Consider the following 19,698-nt stretch of genomic DNA (forward strand, 5'->3'; position numbering starts at 1 on the left):
TTTAACTGTTTTAACAACGCTGATTTACCTTCTGAAGCAGCTCGTGGTGCTGAATATGACAGCCTTGTCCTCCCTGGGTACCTGTCTGGCAGTGTTTGATATGCAAAGCCTGTCATCAGTGACTGCCTTTCCACCCTGCTGCTGCTAATGGTGACCTGGATAAACACCAATGCTGAACCTGCTGCATCTGTTCTCCAATGGCTTCTCTGATGCACTTTTCATTTCCAGTTTTCATTTACTCAGTGCTCTTTTGACTCTCTGTAGTACCAGTTGTGTAAGACTCTTATGTGGTACCACGTGAAACTCCCTTCCAGAATTCTTTTCATCTGCTCTGTGACTTTATCAGCCAAGGCTGCTGGATGTAATTAAATGAGATGGGTTTGACAGGATCTGTGTTGGGATTTCAGGGAGGTCTGCATCACTCTGTGGTTCTGACTGACCCCTATTGAAGATTACCTCTAGAATTGTCTGCCTGTTCTTTCATTTCAAAAGGCTAAACTCTCTGATCCCCGCTGGAAATAGGGAATAATTGGTTATTGGGGATGAATAAACAGCCTAATCACAATAGTGCTACAGTGAGAATTTTGCAGAAAGGGGCACACCCTTGTTTTAAATGTCTGTCCTTGGTGAAAGGCTTGCATTTTCAGTAAGATTGATGTAGTGATAAACTGGAAGCTACACATAGAAAGCCATCTCTTACATACAAAGTCTGTGTGCAGAGCAAGTGCAGTCCCTTCAGAGAGAGACACATCACCCCTGAGAGAAGCCCAAATGGACCTTTGGCTAAAATACTAAAATGTTGAGAAGAAATGCTGGCAAAGAGATGTGTGCATGCTTGTCTTAATTGGTCTTCTTGAACATGTTTCCTAAACAGTCAAACAAAAACTCTTCTGACATGGGAAGCACAGCTGAAGGGATGATCTGAAAACACAGAATTACCCACACAATGATTTGAGAGAGAGAGAGAGATGGGAATTTGGAGGGTCAGCACTGGCCTTGTCTTGTGTGTGTGAGATGTAAGGTCTTCCATGGGCCATATTAATGCCTGTAGTTTGTTTGTAAAGGAAACTGAAAAAAGTTGGTTTTTGCAGGTGTTAAAAGTTTAAAAAGAGCACAGCCAGTTCTGACAAATGTCACTAGGGAATCTCTGCCAGAGGAACACAGCAGCCTGTCTCATTAGACTCTTGTTGATTGTCATTAAATGTATTTTTCAGTTTTGCCCAAGCAAATCTTTAATTAATGTCAAGGGTCTTGGGGGAAAGCATGTGAAAACAAATGCTCTAAGGTTGGATACAGACATTTTGATGAAAAGGTATTCAAAGGAAATACTTCTCAAGCAGTTTCTTTTTCTTGGTGCGTTGTACACATGTAAAAGCACTCCTTGTTCTTTAAATAGGGTGTGCTGATTAAACTGAGAAAACATTATTTTGCAGAAAAAATGTAGTTTTAGGTACTGGGGCATAAACAGAGCAAGCCATAAGTAATTCTTGCTAGCTGTGTTTAGAGAGGGATTATTTTTTTAATGACTGCAATGAAAAGAAATAACAAGCTAATTCCTATTGTTACTCCTCAATTTCTTTTCAGATTAGGTGTAGCAGAAAATTAAATGTTTTAACTTACTTCAGGACTGGCATTGAAAAGTTTATCTTGGAATTTTAAAAAGAGGTTCTTGTAGTGACATGTAACATTGAGGTTTTTATCTCTTGGTATTAATTTTGGTCAGTGCAAGAAAGGGGAAAATCATTGATAAATGTAGCTTAATCAGTAGTATTTACCACCTGGCCCATTTGAAAGAGTTTGTTTGTTTTTCCTAAAATGACTGATGGTGGTCTCTCTTTTCTAACAATCCTCTTCTCCCTTTTCTTCTGCTCCCTTCACAAAATCATTTTTAGGCTGTGCTTTTGGAGCTCATCTGTCCAGCCAGGGTGCTGGAGTCATTCCCATAAACATTGATTATAGTTTTTCATATGACTATTACCAGTACATGGCCCAGATACCTTATTAAAAGCTTGGTGCTGCAAGTGCTGCTTGGATTCTTTCTGTGAACTTTAGCCCAAAATAATTGTCTCAAACTCAAGTTGAACTTCTGAGTTATGATATGATTAAAAAAAGATCATTGAATATTTTTGTGTAGAACACAAAAAATATTAGGAAGTTACTTTTGTGGGTGCTGGAAACTTCTCCTGGGCTTTAAAAAGGTAAAGAAGTGAGCATTTAGTGTTTTTTAATAGTGTTCCCTTATGAAAGAAGGAATTTTTGACCTAGGTCAAAGCTTTTAGGACAGATTGTTTCCTTATAGGCATTTTTAAACAATGGTTATGTTATTAAGACTCTTGGCAAAAAGATCAAGGAGCAGGAGGAGGATAGGGGAGGGTTTTGTGTGTGGTCCAGTCAGAAGTTTGCAAGCCTGTTTTGGAGGATGTAGTGGAATTTTCTATAGGATGGGAGTTTTCTTTTAAAAACATAGGACATAAAGTTCTCAAAGACTTACTGAGAGTATTTTCACTGCTGTTTTACAAATATGAATTTAATTCAATTTCTTCGATCAAAACAAGATTCTGGATATGGGAGCAAAATTGGGGTCTGAAACACAATGAGTAGTTTATTCAGTCAGTTTTATCCCTAGCTTTACCTTAATAGGTAAGTAAAGAAGTAAAGAAATCAATTAACTTCTTAATTTTTTTTTAAATAGTGTGCTTATTGGTTTGGGGTTTTTAAATGTATAAAAAAGAAAGCAGTATGTAGTTAAAAAGAAAAAAAACACACTCAGAATTGCTGAGGTGGTATGTTGGCTGTGGGGAGGCATAAGGAGTATTTGAGGATATACGTGAGATGGTCTCAAAATGAGGGCATGGAGACAGGGTTTGAGATGTTTGTGTCCAAAATGGGCTGCTCCTGAGTATCTGACTGAAAGTGATACCAGGATTGATCAAGATTGATGATACATCAATTCTTTTATCAAAAAGAGCAAGCTGAGAGAATGAAACCTGGTTTCTATGTCTACCTCTCCCAGCTGTGATCTCTGACAAGCTTCCACATCCTCATCTGGAAGGACATGTGATGCCAGTCTGCCTTCTGATGCCCAAATGAGCAAAACCAGCAGTGAATCAGGGAAGAGGGTAGAATTAAACTTGTGATCTTCTGTCATTTGTGCTTCTGTAGGTCTGATCTGGCATGCCAGGAACCATGGGACTAAAACTGCTGGAATTCAGCTGTCTTGCTTAATATCTCTCATTAAAGTAGAGACCCAAGTCAACACCATAAAAAGTGCTTCTGACTTTCTTTTTTGAACACTTGATATAAGTTTATATTTAAATTTTCACATCAGTCTTTCATAAAATATGCCTGTTTTTAAGTAGAAAACCTAGTAAAAGCTGGTTTTTTTCTTTGAATATTCATTTATGATTTGGAGAGGAGATTTTTGAAATCCATTCTCATAAAACAGTATTATTATAAGGCTTGCTGGTACCTCAGCCTTGCAGGCAACAATTTGGAAGTGAGTTTATGGCATCAGCTTTTTTTACAAGGATCCAGGTGATGTCCCTGTTGATGGTGTGACTCGGCAAGCTGCTGAGCTCAGAGGTGTGTGGGAGTGCTGATATTCTCCTTTAGTCACCTTGTGCACTTAGCCCTGTGTGTGAGGACCAAACACATGCTTGTCTCACCACCTCAGGGCAGATTTTGAAGCAGGTGCTACCAGTTTGGTGTTCTGGGAATTCTCAAACCCAGTGGCTGCTTTAAAAGGTAGGAGTTAAAACAGGCTGAGGAGGACCCAGGGTGTTGTGCTGCGTTTGTGATCAGTACTTAAAAGATGCCTGTAAGAAAAATGGGAGCCAGCTCCTGTGGGCCTCTTTTGATAAGAGAGGGGGTGATGGTTCTAAACTGAATGAGGGTAAATTTAGATCAGATGCAGGGAGGAAGTTTTGTACTTCTGGTGAAACACTGGCACAGGTTGCCCAGAGAGGAGGTGGATGCCCCATTCCTGGAAGCATTCAGGGCCTGGTTGGGTGGGGCTCTGAGCAACCTGTTCTAGTTGAGGGTGTTGAAGCTATTCTACTATGTTTTGCTACAGAGAAACTAAACTAGCCCATGTTCTCAGATGCTTTAAGGGGTATTTATTCAGAATTAGAGTGAGATATGACAGAGCCAAATAATCTTTCCAAAACATTCTTCAGAGCTGGAGTTGCTGTTTCTTTCTTACTCAAACACCCCTCCCCTGTGAGTTCCCTGACAGCAAGCATCTCTTCTGTCATTTTCAGAATTATTGTAGTCTGCCTCCTCTTTACAGTCACCTGCTCAGGACTCTTAAAACCAGACTTCTCACCTAACTATTTCCTTCATACTCCTTGTTCTCAGGATTTTGCTGTTTAGCTGCTCTAACCTCTTCCCTGCCCCAATCCCAGCCTCTTACCCACAGTGTCATGAGCAGCTGCTGAGCCCTGCTGAGCCTGGCACTTCATTCATCTTCCTGCTAAAGCTCCAGCCTCTCTTTCTGTCAGATACTGCAGAAACAGGACAAGTCTTTATTAAGGAAAAGCCTTACCCCTAATTGGGCTCTGAAAGCACAAAAGATATGTGTCAGGAGACAAGGATGGACATAGGGTATCAAGTGATGGCAAAACAGTTTGAACCTCGAAGCTGCTCTTGCTTCAGAGGCCCCAGGGTACAGCTGTCCCTGCACATGCAGCACTTCTGCTGGGGGAGTCCTGTGAGAGTGCAGGGAGGGTGTGTGGCTGTGCAGGCAGCCTTCCTCCTACCCTGAGACCAGTGGCAAAGGGAGAAGCACAAAGAGGCAGAAGGATGTGGCTGCACTTGTAAGGTTCCAAAAGAGCTGCTTTTGTGGCTGCTGTAGCAATGTTGGTATCTGATAACTCTGCCGTCCTGTGTGAGTGTGAGAGTTACTGAGGCATTGCCAAGGATTAGTGGAGTTCTGAAAGGCAGGAAACTGAGTTTGCTCCTTCATCATTGCAGTCAGAAGTGAGTCACAAATATACAGTTCTGTTTAGATCCAGTTTGTAGATGAATGTGATAGAAGCAAAGACAAATGTTGCTACAGGAAATAGTTTAGTCTAGATGGAACACAACTAAGAGCTGTTTAGTATTTGTTATGTTTGTGTTTAGTATTTATTTTAATGTGAAATCTGCTTCTTATGTGAAACATAAGCTTCCTGATTTTCTCTTAGTTCAAGAATGTTATTTATTTTAGTTTTGTTATGCCAACATGGTCCTGGAGTTGGGAATTCAGTGATGGTTGGAAAAATACAGAAGAGTGATAATCCTATCTCAAACCTTTTACAGAAAGATTGATTTTGGAACTTCAGTGGCCTTCACAGAGGACACAGAATGTGCTCCAGTAATTTTAAAGATATTTTATTGAATTTGCTGGATGTTCTACCCTTCAGGTTGCCTATGAAAGGAACAAGGGAAAGGGCAAGAAAACTGCCTGTAGATTTTGTTCCTAGGTTTGAGCATATCTCAGCTGCCTGTTTATATTGAACATGTTTATTGTAGGAAGAGAAGCAATTTTGGAAACTTGCCATTTTATCTTGTGACTGAGTCTTTTATAGAATAGTGGCAAAAAAGGAAGCTGTATCCTGTCTTGTACGACATTTTGCAATAGTGGGGAAAGTATTTCTTACTGTGCTGTAATATGTAAATTAGCATAGTTTTATCCAAAACATGAGAAAGTTAAGAAACTATGTTTCTATACATGATATGTGCTTATTAAAGCAAAGTATTTTATTTCTTCCTGGTAAAGAGTCCTTATTAATTAAAAAAAAGTAAGAAGGCAAAAATAATTGGAAGTAATTATTATGATTTTTGTTTAACAAATGTGGCTTGTAGGAGGAAATTTATGTGGGTTTGGAAAGAACAAAAAAGATTACTGTTTTAGGAGTTTCATGCTGATGCCCAGATATTGAGTCAACAACTGCAGAAGCCCTAAAACAAAGAATTGAGGAAGGAATTGAATTTCTTTGTAATTTTGTTACAAGTTCCTTTTTTTCAGGAAAAAAAGTGAAGCCTCGATTCTGCCAGGGTAATTGCTAACAATACAAATATGTGATGGAGCTGATTCACCCAGTGTAAAACTGTTGCAGTTTAACACACTTGTCTCTGCCCATGCGGTCAGTTTGGGATATCAGAGCATGGCAAGACAACTGCTACAGAGATTGAGACATTTCTTACTGCTTTGAAAAAGTGATCAAAGCACTGAAATTCATATATCCTGAATGCAAAGAAAATGGGGAAGATTGAAACTTTGACTTAAGAATTTATGAAAAGCTGCTCTGCTAGGCCTGTGGAGGCTAGGGCAAGGAAAAGGGTAAACATCAACGACTTTAACTGGAATTGATTATAGAATATTCATAGAGTGTTTTTTTCTTTATAATTTTTTGTTTTCAAATTCTAATATGGTTTCTGCATTTTTCTTCCCTACCAGTATCCCCTTATGTTTGGACTGATCCTGGCATTCTGCTGGTGTTCTTTGGTTTGCTGTAGTCGAATTTATATGGGAATGCATTCAATTTTGGTAAGAAAGTAATCTAATCTACTGCTGAATTTCTGGTTTAATCCTGTTCTGATTTAATAAACTTCTATGACATTGAAGGTTTTACAGTGCAATAATTATATACAGATGTATTTTTTGTAATGTCCTACAATACAGAAACAGAGGAATTACATTTCTTCAGCACAGAAATTGACAAAACAGCTAAAAGTGTCTCTCACGCTAAACTTATACTTGTCTTTTATAAACTCAGTCCATGGTTGAAACTTAACAGGTGTTTAATGTCATTTTTTAGTGCAGAAACTGATGACTGCTCTAAAGTGTAGAGTAAATTTTCCTCTACAGAGTAGAAATCATTTTGCAGAATGAGAAAGTGGCTGTTAAAGTTCATTCCACGTCAGCTGCTCAAAGCATGTGCATTTTGGAGTGCCACTCTGCATGCTAGTTTCATTTACCAGAGTTTTTAAATACAGGTAACAAAGTTGTCATCTTTGAAAAGCAAACTCATTTATTAAACAGGATTAAAACTCCCCAAACTGAAACACAAGTATAGGCAACGTAGAAATGACAAAACAAGAACACTACAAGTGGTAATCACAATGCAAGACTGCTTATAAGGGTTGCTAAAGGTGTTTGTTAGGATCACATGCTAGAAGAAAAGCTAACAGACAGAAAAGGGTAAGTCTGCTAGGGAGTAGAAAAGCTGGTAGATGAGCACAGTGGAAAAGGAGCATGGGAAAATAATGCAGCTCAGAAAAACTAAATTACATTTTTGCATCAGTAGTTAGGAGTTTCCAATCTAAAACCACTCTGTCAAGGATGATGTGATGGACTGATAGTTCAGTTGACACAAAATGTCATAGAACAAAGTCATGCCAAAATAGAGACTGAGCAGACAGAGCCATTTTGCAGTTTCACGTCTGAATCCTCTGCAGAGTTTGAGGGAATACAGTTCACCATGTGGTGCCTGCAATGTACATCAACCACAGTGCCTGAGTTTGGGGGGAGTAGGTAGCAAATAGAGCAGAAAGGGTTTTTTTTGTTGCTTCTGAAATGAGCAAGTCTGATGTTTATATCAGTCAATTTTAGTAGAGCTTTTATCAAGCTTTCAATTAGTGGAAGCAAATAAAAATGATTCATTGAAGCTGGAGCAATACAAACTCTGCTGATTGAAGTCCCACCTCCTGGCTCATGTGGAAGAGCTGATAAGCATGAAAATGAAGGCAGGCTACTTTGTAGTGCTTGGATTGCACAAATTCTTCTTTAACAATCAAAGGTGACAAAAGTAGCTGAGAGTTCCATGCAACTGAGTGATCAGTTAACTGAAATTTAATGCTGAAATAAAAAATCATTGGGTAACCTATTCATTAAGAAAAGACCTTTAAAAACTGAAAATCAGTTAGGAAGCCACAGAAGTTATCTCTTCCTCTCCTTTAATATTTGGAAACAGTTCCTATCCTTCCAGCATTGTTAATTCTGAAGCTGGAGTGAAAGTTGAAGCTGCTCTAGTGCCTGACTGCAGTGGTCCATGACTGCTGCACCAGCTGCTGCTGCCGCCAGTGTTGGGTGTTGGTTGGGACCCAGGCCCTCAGAGCCACTGTTGAGCTGTTTCAGCAAACTTAAGTTGGCAGAACATATTTAGCTGAGCTGGATTTGTGCTGACTGTAGGTTGGAATGCCCTGGCCCTGGGCAGGGATCAGTGTTGCCAGCAGAAAAATCATAGAAGAATCACAGAATAGTTATGGCTTCAAGAGACCTTTAAAGATTATCTAGTCCTAGCCGCCTGCATCAAGCGGGGACATCTTCAACCAGAACAGGCTGCTCAGAGCCTTGTCCAACCTGACCTTGTATGTTTGCAGAGACAGGGCATCCACCACCTCTCTGAACAACCTGTACCAGTGCCTCATCATGCTCATTGGAAAAAAAAAAATCTTCCTTATATCCCGTCTGAATCTCCCCTTTTTTAGTTTAAAACCATCACCCCTTGCCCTGTTGCAACAGGCCTTACTAGAAAGTCCAGACTGCAACTTCAGTGAAGGATCCTTTAATCTGATCAGGATGCAGGTGATTTGTTAATAAGTGAACAAATGCAATTCCTTCCCTTATGTTTAACATAAGAAAGATTTCATCCTTTAAAAGGTAAAAGATGGGAATCCACAAGTTGCTTTTAACACCACAGCAGCTAGGCTTGAATTCTTGTTAATGTAACTTGAGGGCTTTTTTAAAAATAGTTATTTAACTGAAAGCTTATCTTTCTCTTCAACAGGACGTTATTGCTGGATTTCTGTACGCTATTCTTATCCTGGTTATCTTCCATCCAGTTGTGGACCTGATTGACAACTTCAACTTAACTTACAAATATGCACCCTTAATTATCATCAGTCTCCACTTGGCGCTGGGCATCTTCTCTTTCACCCTGGACACGTGGAGCACGTCACGAGGAGACACAGCTCAGATCCTGGGCTGCGGTGCCGGCGTGGCCTGTGGCTCTCACGTCAACTACATCCTGGGTCTGCAGCTGGACCCTCCTCCCCACACCCTGCCCTTGTCCCTGTCCTCCCTCACCGTGACTGTGTTTGGAAAGGCCATACTGCGCTTGTTGATCGGGGTCATCGTTCTGTTGCTAACAAAAGTGGCCATGAAGAAAGCCACGATTCCTCTGGCGTGTAAAATATTCCGCATCCCGCAGGGCGACGTGCGGAAAGCCCGGCAGCGCATGGAGGTGGAGCTGCCCTATCGCTACATTACCTATGGAATGGTGGGCTTCTCCCTCATGTTTATTGTCCCTTGCCTCTTCCATTTCATTGGTCTTTCCTGATGCAGTCTGATCACTTTGGGTAGGGAGAACTGAGCTAATTGCTTTTTGAAGAGGTCACTAGTTTGCTAAGGGAAGGCCAGCCAGCTTGGATTTAGCAGGGCCTTCCTATTAACAGCAATACAAAGCAAGCAAAGCATTTAAAGGGCTTTGCACATCTCTGGGGATGGTTTAGGGCCAGCAGTCAAGCATCAGTCCAGGAGAAGTGCTGACCTCTGTAAATGCTGTTTTTTGGACTTATTGCTGTAACCAAGTCTGTGTGTGTGTGTGTGATGCAGTGAATGTATCTGGGATGGCTGCCAGGCTGTACCTGTGTACACTGACACTTCAGCAGGTGTGTCTGACAGCTGATCAGAAGGCTCCATTCATGATCTGTTTGCCATTTCATGGTAATTAATTCAAGTTGTTGGACCATAAACTGTTACATTTGCTTTCTTCTGTTCTTTCCTGAAGTCCTGCTTCAAGGTATTTCAATTAATAGGGATTTTTAACGGACCAAACTCGTAATGAGGGTGAATTTTTCTAAATAAACAAGCAAAAGCCTTTTTCTTTAGCCCCCTTTGCAGAGAAAAATGTCTGTATTAGCATTGGTAGATATCACTAGAGTATATATAATTCAGGTACTGTATTTTATGGTTTAATAACTGTGCCTTTCTGTTGCTAAATTAAGAAATGCCATATATACTGTGATGCAAAAACGCCTAATTTTATGGAAAATCCTACGTAATTAGGCAGATATTAAAAAATGTTAATTGTCCATGTTGCTGACATGGTCCAAGTTAACCAGAATGTCCAGTTTTTACTGATCAGAATTGCATAAATGAAATGACCCAGGAATTGTGTCCTTGAGCTCAAGATATTGTAAATGAACAATAGTCCCTTTTGTAAGTATTTTTAATGTGTATTGTAAGTTACTGCAAGAGGATATATTTTTCTGGAGATTGTTTATACAGTGGATGGATATTCAAAATTAATTATTTAAACATATAAACAATAAAAGCACCCCATTCTGCAAAGAAATGGGCTTCACTTATTATTCCAAACTAATCTAGAAGGACCACTGCTTTTAGGTATTTGGTTAGAAAATATTATTCTAGAAAAATTTGTATTTTTATGCATTAACATACTATATTTAAATGTGATGATCACTTTTACCCGATTTAGATAGTTATAAGACAATGTAACAATTAAAGTAAACTTGTAATCATTCTGATTGACAGATTGTGAGGAGTCAAGGCAGTATGGTCAACGCATGAACGGTTTGTGATGTCTAAATTTGGCAGGATTTTATTATGTGCTTTTGAGCTTTTCATGATCCTTTTCCCTTCAAGTGTAATTTCATGTGCCTTTTTTCTGTTTCATTTTGTCTTGTTCATGTGTTGCCTGATCTGTTCTTTCCATGTCAGGAACACTGCAGGAAGCGCTGTCTTAGTGTCTGAGCAGACACAAATTAGTTAATTTTGTATTGTACTTGTTTTGCAGGAAAAGCATCATTTGGTTGGCAAATATGGTGATTAGATAGAATACAAAGCCTACATTTCTTGTAAGCAGTATTTGGTTTTAGAAGGTTTTTTGTGTTGGAGATCTCTCCAAGCTGTTAATATGGAGATTGACAAAATTAACTTCACTTTCTTTGAAGCAGACGAGGTTTATGGTACGCTGGCACTGGATGATATGAAAAACTCCACTTTTCTGGTGCATTTCTGCTGTGCATCCTGAATGCACTGCTATGAATGTATTCAAACTGAGGTATCCAAAACGGAGAGTGTTCAACAACATCCTCAGCTGAAAAGACCTTACCCAGTAGAAAATGGTTAGCTTGTTTCAGTGTGTATTTCTGGATTTGATTTTTGTGTCCATTCTTCTTTTGCAGTTCAATGCAGAATGTGCAGTAAAAGGTAAAATTGGTTTCTGGGGTTTTGAGAGTGGGATTTCCACTGATCTGGCTTCACACACCAAGATAGCCATTAAATACATAGCTGGGGGAATGTACACAAAATGCCTTATGCTTAAAGCCCTAAGCAAGTGGTGTAGTTTCAATTATATTTAATTAGTCTGAGGACTGTTAAAAATAATAGGATAACTTTCTCTGAAATTTAGAGCATATTCTCCTTAAATATCCTAGCTTTACAATTTATAGGAAAAATGTTTAAATTCTAGCACAGAAAAGGTAAGTCAGTAAAACTATTTTTTTAAGGTACATATTGGACTTGTAGAAACCAAGTTTACATCATAAAGAGCATAATTAAAGTTGTATTTTCTAGCTTGCTCTCTTGTAGTATTGATGGAACATGAGATGTACTGTGGAATCTGGATCTGGAAGGGGTGAAAAGATCACACAGAGCTTTCAACAGGCTAAGGAAAATTGTACTGTAGCTTATTCTACTGTCATAAATTTATTTTTTATATTTTTATACAGGACATTAAGTTCAAAATGTCATGTTCCATTTTCCACTGCCCAGGAAATGTCCATCAGAATGTCTATACAGCACCTTCAGCAACTACTTCACTGATGTTTACATGAGAAAAAGTTCTACTGTTCTGTTTTCATGTTTTATAAGGGGTTAGGCTTGAGAAGGCAGTTAGCACAAAATGTCATGTGAGTACCTTTAGAGGATAAAGAATTACAGACATGCAAATGCTCAAAAATCCAAGTAAAGTATTTGTATTGTAGTATAATTTTGTTTACTGATAAGCTAAGGTTCCTTGGAATTGGGCATAACAAACAGCAGGTAAAACTGGAGCACTTTCTTTGCCCTAATCTATTCTTAAACATAAAAAGTATTTCTAGTGTGAGCACCAGCTGGTACCAAATTCTTTATAAATAAAGTTAACATAGCTTTAAGAGGTAGTCAAATGTCTTTCCAGCAGGAAAAATGCTTGAAAACCTTTATGACGTGGTGCAAAAACATCCTGCTGGTGAACTCCCTCAGTCCCAGAGAGAAATATACTTCATAGAACCAGGTATAAATGCACACTTGCTACAAAAAGCTGCAGGCTAAATTTGCCTTTTTTAATTATTGTGTGAAATAAACCTTTAAACCAACAGGCAGGTAGAGAGCAGTTTGACTCAAAATTCTGTTTTCCAAGAGGCCGAAGAGATGCAAATTAGTCTGAGACTGCCTTAAACATAGGAGCAGGATTTTTTCTGGCCTGGCCCTCACTCAGAACTGACATGTGCATCTTGGGTGAGTTTTAGAATCTGTTATTTTGGAAAAATGTTTCATGTTGATAAAAAAGCATTGCTTTTGCTTTCTCCTGTGTGATCACCTCTGAAGCTGTTGGGTCTGAGCAGGAGGTAGAGGAGTGACTTGCAGGTAAATTGGCAAACCAAAGGGAGTTGGGTTTTCTTTATTTATTTGGACTTTTTTAAGGTTATGTACAGCATTTCTGCTGGAAAGAAAAACCAAACAGAAAGATGCATTTCTTTTAAAATGGCATCTCCAAATGTGATATGTGGCTTTTGTGTTGTTAATTATTTTTCTTACCAGAACAGTGTTAAATTGTCTGGATATTAGAAGCTAATATGTTTTCTGTTTTTTTTGGGGGGGGGGGGTTGTTTTTTGTTTTTTTAATTACTGCTCTCAGTATTTTTTACTCCATTTTTTGCTTATTTCTGAGAGAGTGTCCAGAACTTCTGTCAGCAATTGCTACTTATGTGAAGATTGTAATTTTGAACTTGTAAATAATTAAGGGTTGTTAGCTGCAAAAATATATAAAAACAAATCTTTGCATGCTGTAAGTAAATACATCTGTTGTGCTAAAAGTTGTTTCGGTTTCAGTATTTGCTTTCTCAATAAAAAAAATCCAGTTTTCACAGACATTACAGAAGATATTTAATAATTCAATGGTATGAAGGGGCATTGCTGTCAAACTCCTGCTAATTTTACTGGGAGTTCTGCACTTGGTTCCTTCCACAGGACACTGAGAATGAAGCCTGAAGGGCAAGGCTGTGCTGACCTGTGAGCAGGCTCAGTGAGTGTGAAGTGACTCAGCTCTAAATGTGATAGCCTTGCTTTTGGGTGATTTTCCTTGTTAAAATCACACTTAGCCCTGTTTTTGTGAGATTGCTAAAGGGGTCATCTTGGAAGTCCATTCTCTGTAGGTGGAACTGGCTGCACATTTCTAACATTTCCCCCTCTGTACCATAATTCTGTGAATGAAGAGACCCCAGAATAAAGTCAGTAGATAAAATGAGAGGAGAATTGATTTCTTGAGGTATTGTGACTCAACTTACTGTAATTGGTTCTTGAGTGGTTCTTTGGTCTAAAGTAGAATGTTTGTTGGTTATACAATTTATTTCTGTGTTCTACAAACAGCTTTGAGGAAACTTAACTTTTTTGTGGGAGGAAGTTGAATGACTTCTTGCCAGACCTCATTCTGCAGGAAAGATAAAGTGGCCTTTTGTTTCAGAAAAAAATATATGAGCCTGTTATAAAATTTACTGCAAATGATATATTTGTCAAATTGATAGATTAACTGGGTCACTAACATCCTTGTTCTTGCAATACTGAACAAAGGCAATGAAAGCTGAATTTGGAAACAAAATGTGATAGTGTGTGGCAGAGAGGACAAAGCACTTTAGGTGTTCTCTAAAAAGCAAGTATCACATGCTGGTTTTGAAGCAAATTTAGCCATGCATTAGAAAAATTTCTTTGCACTCCATTCTGTACCAGAAATTATTTGCATGTTGGTGAGAGGCCTTGTAAGGAAAGAAAGAAAAGCAGGGGGTGCTTGCAGTGTATGATCAGTAACTGTTCCTGTAGGATCAGAGGAGAAGAGAGGGTACCTGGGATAACAGTACCTTAAAGATACTGACTAGTAAATGTAAATAATTCCCATCAGGTTGGAGAATTTTATGAGTCACTGAACTTTGACTAAATTAGTCACTAAGTTTGCCCACAAGTTTATTTTTGTTAGAAAGTGTAATGAAAGATAAGAGTGATATTACTGAAATGGAAATTAGCTCTTAAGACAATTCTAGATGACTGAAGTATCAAAACTGAAAAAGATCAGTTCAGGAGCAAGTAATGGGAACAGTAAGAGTAGAGTCTGAGGGGGATTTTGTATTAAACTTAATGCACTTAAAAATTATGCCAAAATTTGGCCTACACTTGATTTATATGAAATCTGTAGTACCATATAGATATATATATTAAAAATATTGTGTATTGGATCTTAATTTTTTTAATGTATAGATTCTTTTTTTTTCTGTTTACTGCATTCCCTGATAAAAGGAAGTTGATAAAATACAAACCAGCATTGTCTGAAAGGTAAGGCTGTATGTTAGTAGCCTTTTGGGAAATAATGCAGTTGTAGCCCAGTCTTTCAACCTCTTGGAACTTGATTTAAAATAAAACCCAAACAATTGAGATGCGAGCCCTAAGCTGAGGATCATATAATGTTTGCTGTATAATAGTGTACAACTGATGTTTTAAAAATTAATACATCAGCACTTTGTTTTACTCTTATTAATGATTTTGTACTCATTGTACACTTCCTGAGTTGTCAATTTAGCTTATATTGACTGGTAACTGAAGTGTCTAACTTCACCTGCAATGTGTGGGTAATAAACTCCTGTTGGATTCAGTTGTGTTACTGTCTTTATTCCTTCCAGTGCTCAGGGACAAGATTTGAGTTTGTGGATGGATTCAAACTCCAAAGTTTGTTTTCTGAAAGTTCTTTTCCCCTTACATGTGTGTCACAGACATTTCTTTTATGAAAAATCTTCTCTTAAGATTTCCCTGCTGAAGCTGAGAAGTTCAGCAACCAGACATAAACAATAAGTTATCTGCTGCTGTAGAATGTAACAAGTCTGCCTAGATTAGCTCACTTTAGATGTTTAGAGTTAGTGACCAATCCAAAACTGAAATCTCTCAGACACAGTCCGAGAGAGCTAGTTTGTTATTAATTCTTTACTTTCTATTGTTAAGTAGCTAGCAGCTTCTAGAAACTCTCCTTTTCTTTTTCTTTTTAGTACAGTTTAAATAGATGTTTATATCATAACGTAATAAATCAAGCCTTCTGATCATAGAGCCCATCTCGTCTCTTCCTTCACCCCAAAAACCCTTGTGACAACCGTCAACATATGTGTAAGGCTGATTTGATGCAGTAGCTTAGCAAACATAAGCAGAAAATACATTCTGCTTCCGTGTCACTTAAAAAATTACCTTGGAATATTTAACCCAGCCTGCTTTCTCATCTCTCCTGGTATGCTAGTAGCCATATGTGGGTGGGAATTCCCGCTGTAGAGAGTTCAGTCCTGGTGGCTAATCAAATCTGCAGCTGCCTTGGGAAGATTGCCAAAATAATGCCTGTAATGAAGAATTCCTTTGCAATTGCTTACCTCATGCTGTTAGGCAAAGGGATTGTAATCATGTTTGCCACCTATGGAATGATTAAATTTCAGAACACGATGACCCAGATTTCTACTAACTTGCAAAGATTTTTGAACTGGAAATTCAGGGATGCTGTTTCCCATGCTTCACTGTATGCAGCAGGTACTTTATTAATTTGGTTTTGGTGATTTAGTGTTTGCAGCATTATTCATGCTGTAATGGCTCCTGATTGCTTAGTGGTTATTGCTGTGGACTGCAGTACATCAGCTGCAGATGCTAAAACTCTAAATTAAATAAAGCCTTTACTCAAATTGACCCTTTCAGCTTTAAGAGTGAGAATATTTTATCTGATGTGATGTTTATAGGACATAATGCTTTCTCTGATCATTTTTAATAAAGTTTGAGGGTGGAAAAGTTGCTAATCTCTTTAAGACAGTGGTAAAAGCACAGAATCAACAGCTCTGGCACTCAGAGTGATTTCCCAGCGATGGTAATTAGCACTGCACTGTGCTTGCCTTGCAGCAGCAGTTCAGTTCTTTCCTGATGCACTGGCTGGGTGTCAGTGTTGGTATTGTGTCTAGACTTCAGGCTGACTAACCTCACTAATGTACAGTTGAGAGAGAAATAATAAATGCTTTGGGCCAGGTTGGCTCTTTACACTTAGTGGCCTGTTTGGGCACCTTCTTTAAACCTCTGGTTGCCAGGTTTTTTCTTGTCAATGTAGATAAATGACTATTTTAGAATTTATATACAAGACACTTCAGCAGTTACGCAAGCACCATGTTCTAGGATCAAGAGTTCTGGAATATACATCTGATACAGTGGCCTAGTGCTGAGCTTGGGCTTTTGGGGACCAGCCCTCTGTAAGGGATCTTGGTGTCACCCCAACCTGTACTCAGTTAGGGTAAGGAGATCAGATGCTGAAGCAAAAATCAAGATGGTACCCTCCCAGCAAAAACCTGTACAGCCTGTGCAATCTGACAAATGTTCCTTCTCAAGGAATTGCCCCTCCCAAAAGGCAGTAAGCAGCAGATCTGAGCTGCTTTATAATGCATGCCTTTTGCATTCAGGAATCTCACACGTGGGAGGGTTGGCTGAGGTTCTTGGGAAAAGAAGGCAATGGCTCAAGCTTGGCTCCACTGTTTTGCCTCTGTACAAGTACAGAAAAAACTGAGCATGCATTTGGTGAACTGTGTCCTTCAGGTGCCCTCTGGTACCCCTCAGGTGGGAGGAAGGCTCCTGCTTTGGTGCCCAGCCTGATCTTTCAGCTTCAGGGAGCAATCTGGAATTCTTGCCACTAACAAAACTGCCAATGAAAAAATCAAATTTCAGTCTGTACACCTCTAGCAGGCCTGTTCAGGTAGTGAGGATGACCAGGAAAACAGAAATACATGTCTGCAATCTGTTTTTCTATCTGAATGTGCCTAGAACATCCACTCAGCTTCTTGGGAACAGCTACAGGAAACAGGGAGGCTGAGGAAGAGCCCTCAGTGCAGGGCCCAGGTTTTTGCTTTCAACAGGATCCAATATAAAATCCTAACTTGGCACCCTGTGCAGGTATGAGAAGCTGTGAGCACTGTTACCAACAGCAGCATTATTAAAATATTAAAAAATTCCTGTAGCAAAGAGATGAAAGATACATCTCTGTTACTGCAGAATGAAGGAAGTTAGCTTAGGTTATGTGAAGTCAGGCACTGCTAACTCTGAGCTGACCTCTAAAAATGGTGTCCTTACCCAACAAACTTGACTTTGCAATCAAAACTTCCTTTTATTGTACTATGTAATTAGAGTATATAATTTAATCAGCCCTTGATTTTGGTTTATTAAATGCTTATTCAGCACTGAGTGGCAATTAAGCATTGATGTGCCTTCAGTGAATCCCAAAACCTGATTATCATCAGTCATAATAAATTTGCCTCTCTTGTACATTTTGTCAAGTTCTGCAGATAGGACTGCCAAAAAAATGCCAGAGAGAGGTTTGCGAGCTCCTCCCTCCCCCTTATCCCCAACAGAGGAGAACTGACAAGCAAAACCAATGAGCTGTACCTTTTAAAGATGTTAAAAATAAACCCCTTTCTCCAGCAATCCACATTAACTTCTGCTACTTCAGCTGCAGGAATCTGCTGATGGAGTTGTGTTCACTGATCCCTGGAATGTAACACTTTGTCTCCATGCACACACGAGCTAATTACAAATCGTTACACCAAAAAAGTTGCAAGCCAAACTACACTGCCACAAAAATAACCTTGGCGTATTAGGTAGATGCAAACACACAGCAAAAAAAAAATTTAAAAATTTCTTATTCCAGACAATTTGCTGTTTGAGTTCTGGACCTCTAGAACTAGAGTGCATGATGCTGAAACTCAGATTTGTTTAGACTTCAGTATCTTTTAAGAGGGGGATCTTAAAGATTCCTTTCTCAAAATATCTTTTATGTCTGTAAAGTAACTGTCAAAAGTTACAAGTGATGTCTGGAGCATCTGCCCTGCAATTCCTGTGGTAAACTTACCCATGGTACCCTGTGACTCAGCAGCATTGGTGTGCTATCATAAAAAATGGTATTTTCTGTTAATCCAGCTGCACTTGTCTGGGAGTGCTGGGCACCACACCCGTGGCTATAAACTGTGGCTTCCCAGTCGATCCTGCAGCTGTTTTTACCACGTGAACAATGAACAGAAGGTATTTGATGAATTTGTGGCAACTGCCCCGGGAAACTCAGACGAAAAACTACCAGCTGAAAATATTATTGTAACACTGACATTTGCAATACAGTCTTATAATGCATATTGTGTTCTCAGTGAAATCATCTGCCTCCTGTTTGGAAATCTTCAGAACTAATCTCACCAGTGTGAGCAGGCTTTAGTTCTGGGTGACAGTTCTGGCAGGACGAGGCTTCAGAATGAGGGAAAGGTATTTACTAGGAAAACATGAGTGTGTCATTCATGTGCTTTGATGTATCTAGATATTTTTTTATGTTCAGTGCACTGTAAAAATGTCAACCAAATAACTGTTAAGGAGCAAAAATAATAAAGGGGCACCTTTTCATGGCAGTTTGGTGAGCTGTGCATCTGTGACTCCTCAGGAATGCAAGTTCTAATAAACTACTCAAAATATGGCAGAGTTATCAACAGAAGAGGGTAATCTCTGCTCACAGACAGATAATTGCACTGGTAGAACATAAATATGTGCATTATTTATAAGTAGAAACAGTAAAAATAACAGTTATACTGGAGTGAGTAGAATTAAAATACTGCACACAGCTAGTGACAGACAAATGAAATTGTCAGTATTTTGAAGTCTTTTGATTGACTCTCTGCTTTAAGGTGTCATTAGACTGAACTACAAGGTGTGTTTTTATACTGTTCTATGGTCATTGGCCATGTAACTTGACCATGTCATAGGGTTTAGCTAAAGCCTTTTTTATCTTGCTAGAACAATACATAGCTCAGATTCCTAGATTTGCATTTTTAAAAATGGAAGTGCAAACTAAGCTAATGAAAATATTTCTATGTTTAAAAAACGTCTTGAAATTATTTATTTGTCCATCATATCGGTAATATTACATAATTTATCAGAAAATACCTTATATGTGATTTTAACTACTATGAAAATAAAGGTACAAATTATTTTCCACACTGAATAACATCCATCCAAGGTTATGGATTAATGCTAGTCATCAGCGCTGAACAGTAAATTCAGAGTAGAACAAGGAATTTTGAATTACAAAACTTGGGGCAATATAAATAAAACATTAAAAGAAGCAAATGTTTAGTTATGCCATCCTGCTTTTCATAGCCTGGATGTGTTAGCCTTGTAACTGGTAAATAAGAAAAGGAGAAACAATACTGTCTGGAAGTTAAAATGGAAAAAAAAATAAAACGGATCTGGGAAAATCTAATGAACCTTCTTGTCCTTTTTCGCATTTGGGTCCCTCCTAGGAAATAATCCTCCGTGTTCCTGCTCTCCTGGAGGGGGCAGCTCCCTCTGTCACCCCGGAGCCATTCCCGTTTCCCGTGCCCGTTCCCTGGCGGGGCGCTCCA

At 38.9% G+C, this 19,698-nt stretch overlaps 1 protein-coding gene across 1 annotated transcript in view; it reads left to right on the plus strand.

The window, feature by feature from the left end:
• Window positions 1-14,909, plus strand: part of SGPP1 (sphingosine-1-phosphate phosphatase 1) — a gene marked incomplete at its 5' end in the record, with an annotated part of 19,250 nt that extends 4,341 nt beyond the window's left edge. The window contains 2 exons of the mRNA XM_031066194.1: window positions 6,440-6,529; window positions 8,772-14,909. Of these exons, the coding sequence (XP_030922054.1) occupies window positions 6,440-6,529; window positions 8,772-9,323 (642 nt within the window). The remainder of the gene's footprint in view (window positions 1-6,439; window positions 6,530-8,771) is intronic.
• Window positions 14,910-19,698: the final 4,789 nt, after the last annotated feature.

This window comes from Geospiza fortis, unplaced genomic scaffold (genome assembly GCF_000277835.1).
Source record: "Geospiza fortis unplaced genomic scaffold, GeoFor_1.0 scaffold23, whole genome shotgun sequence".
Lineage (NCBI taxonomy): Eukaryota > Metazoa > Chordata > Aves > Passeriformes > Thraupidae > Geospiza > Geospiza fortis.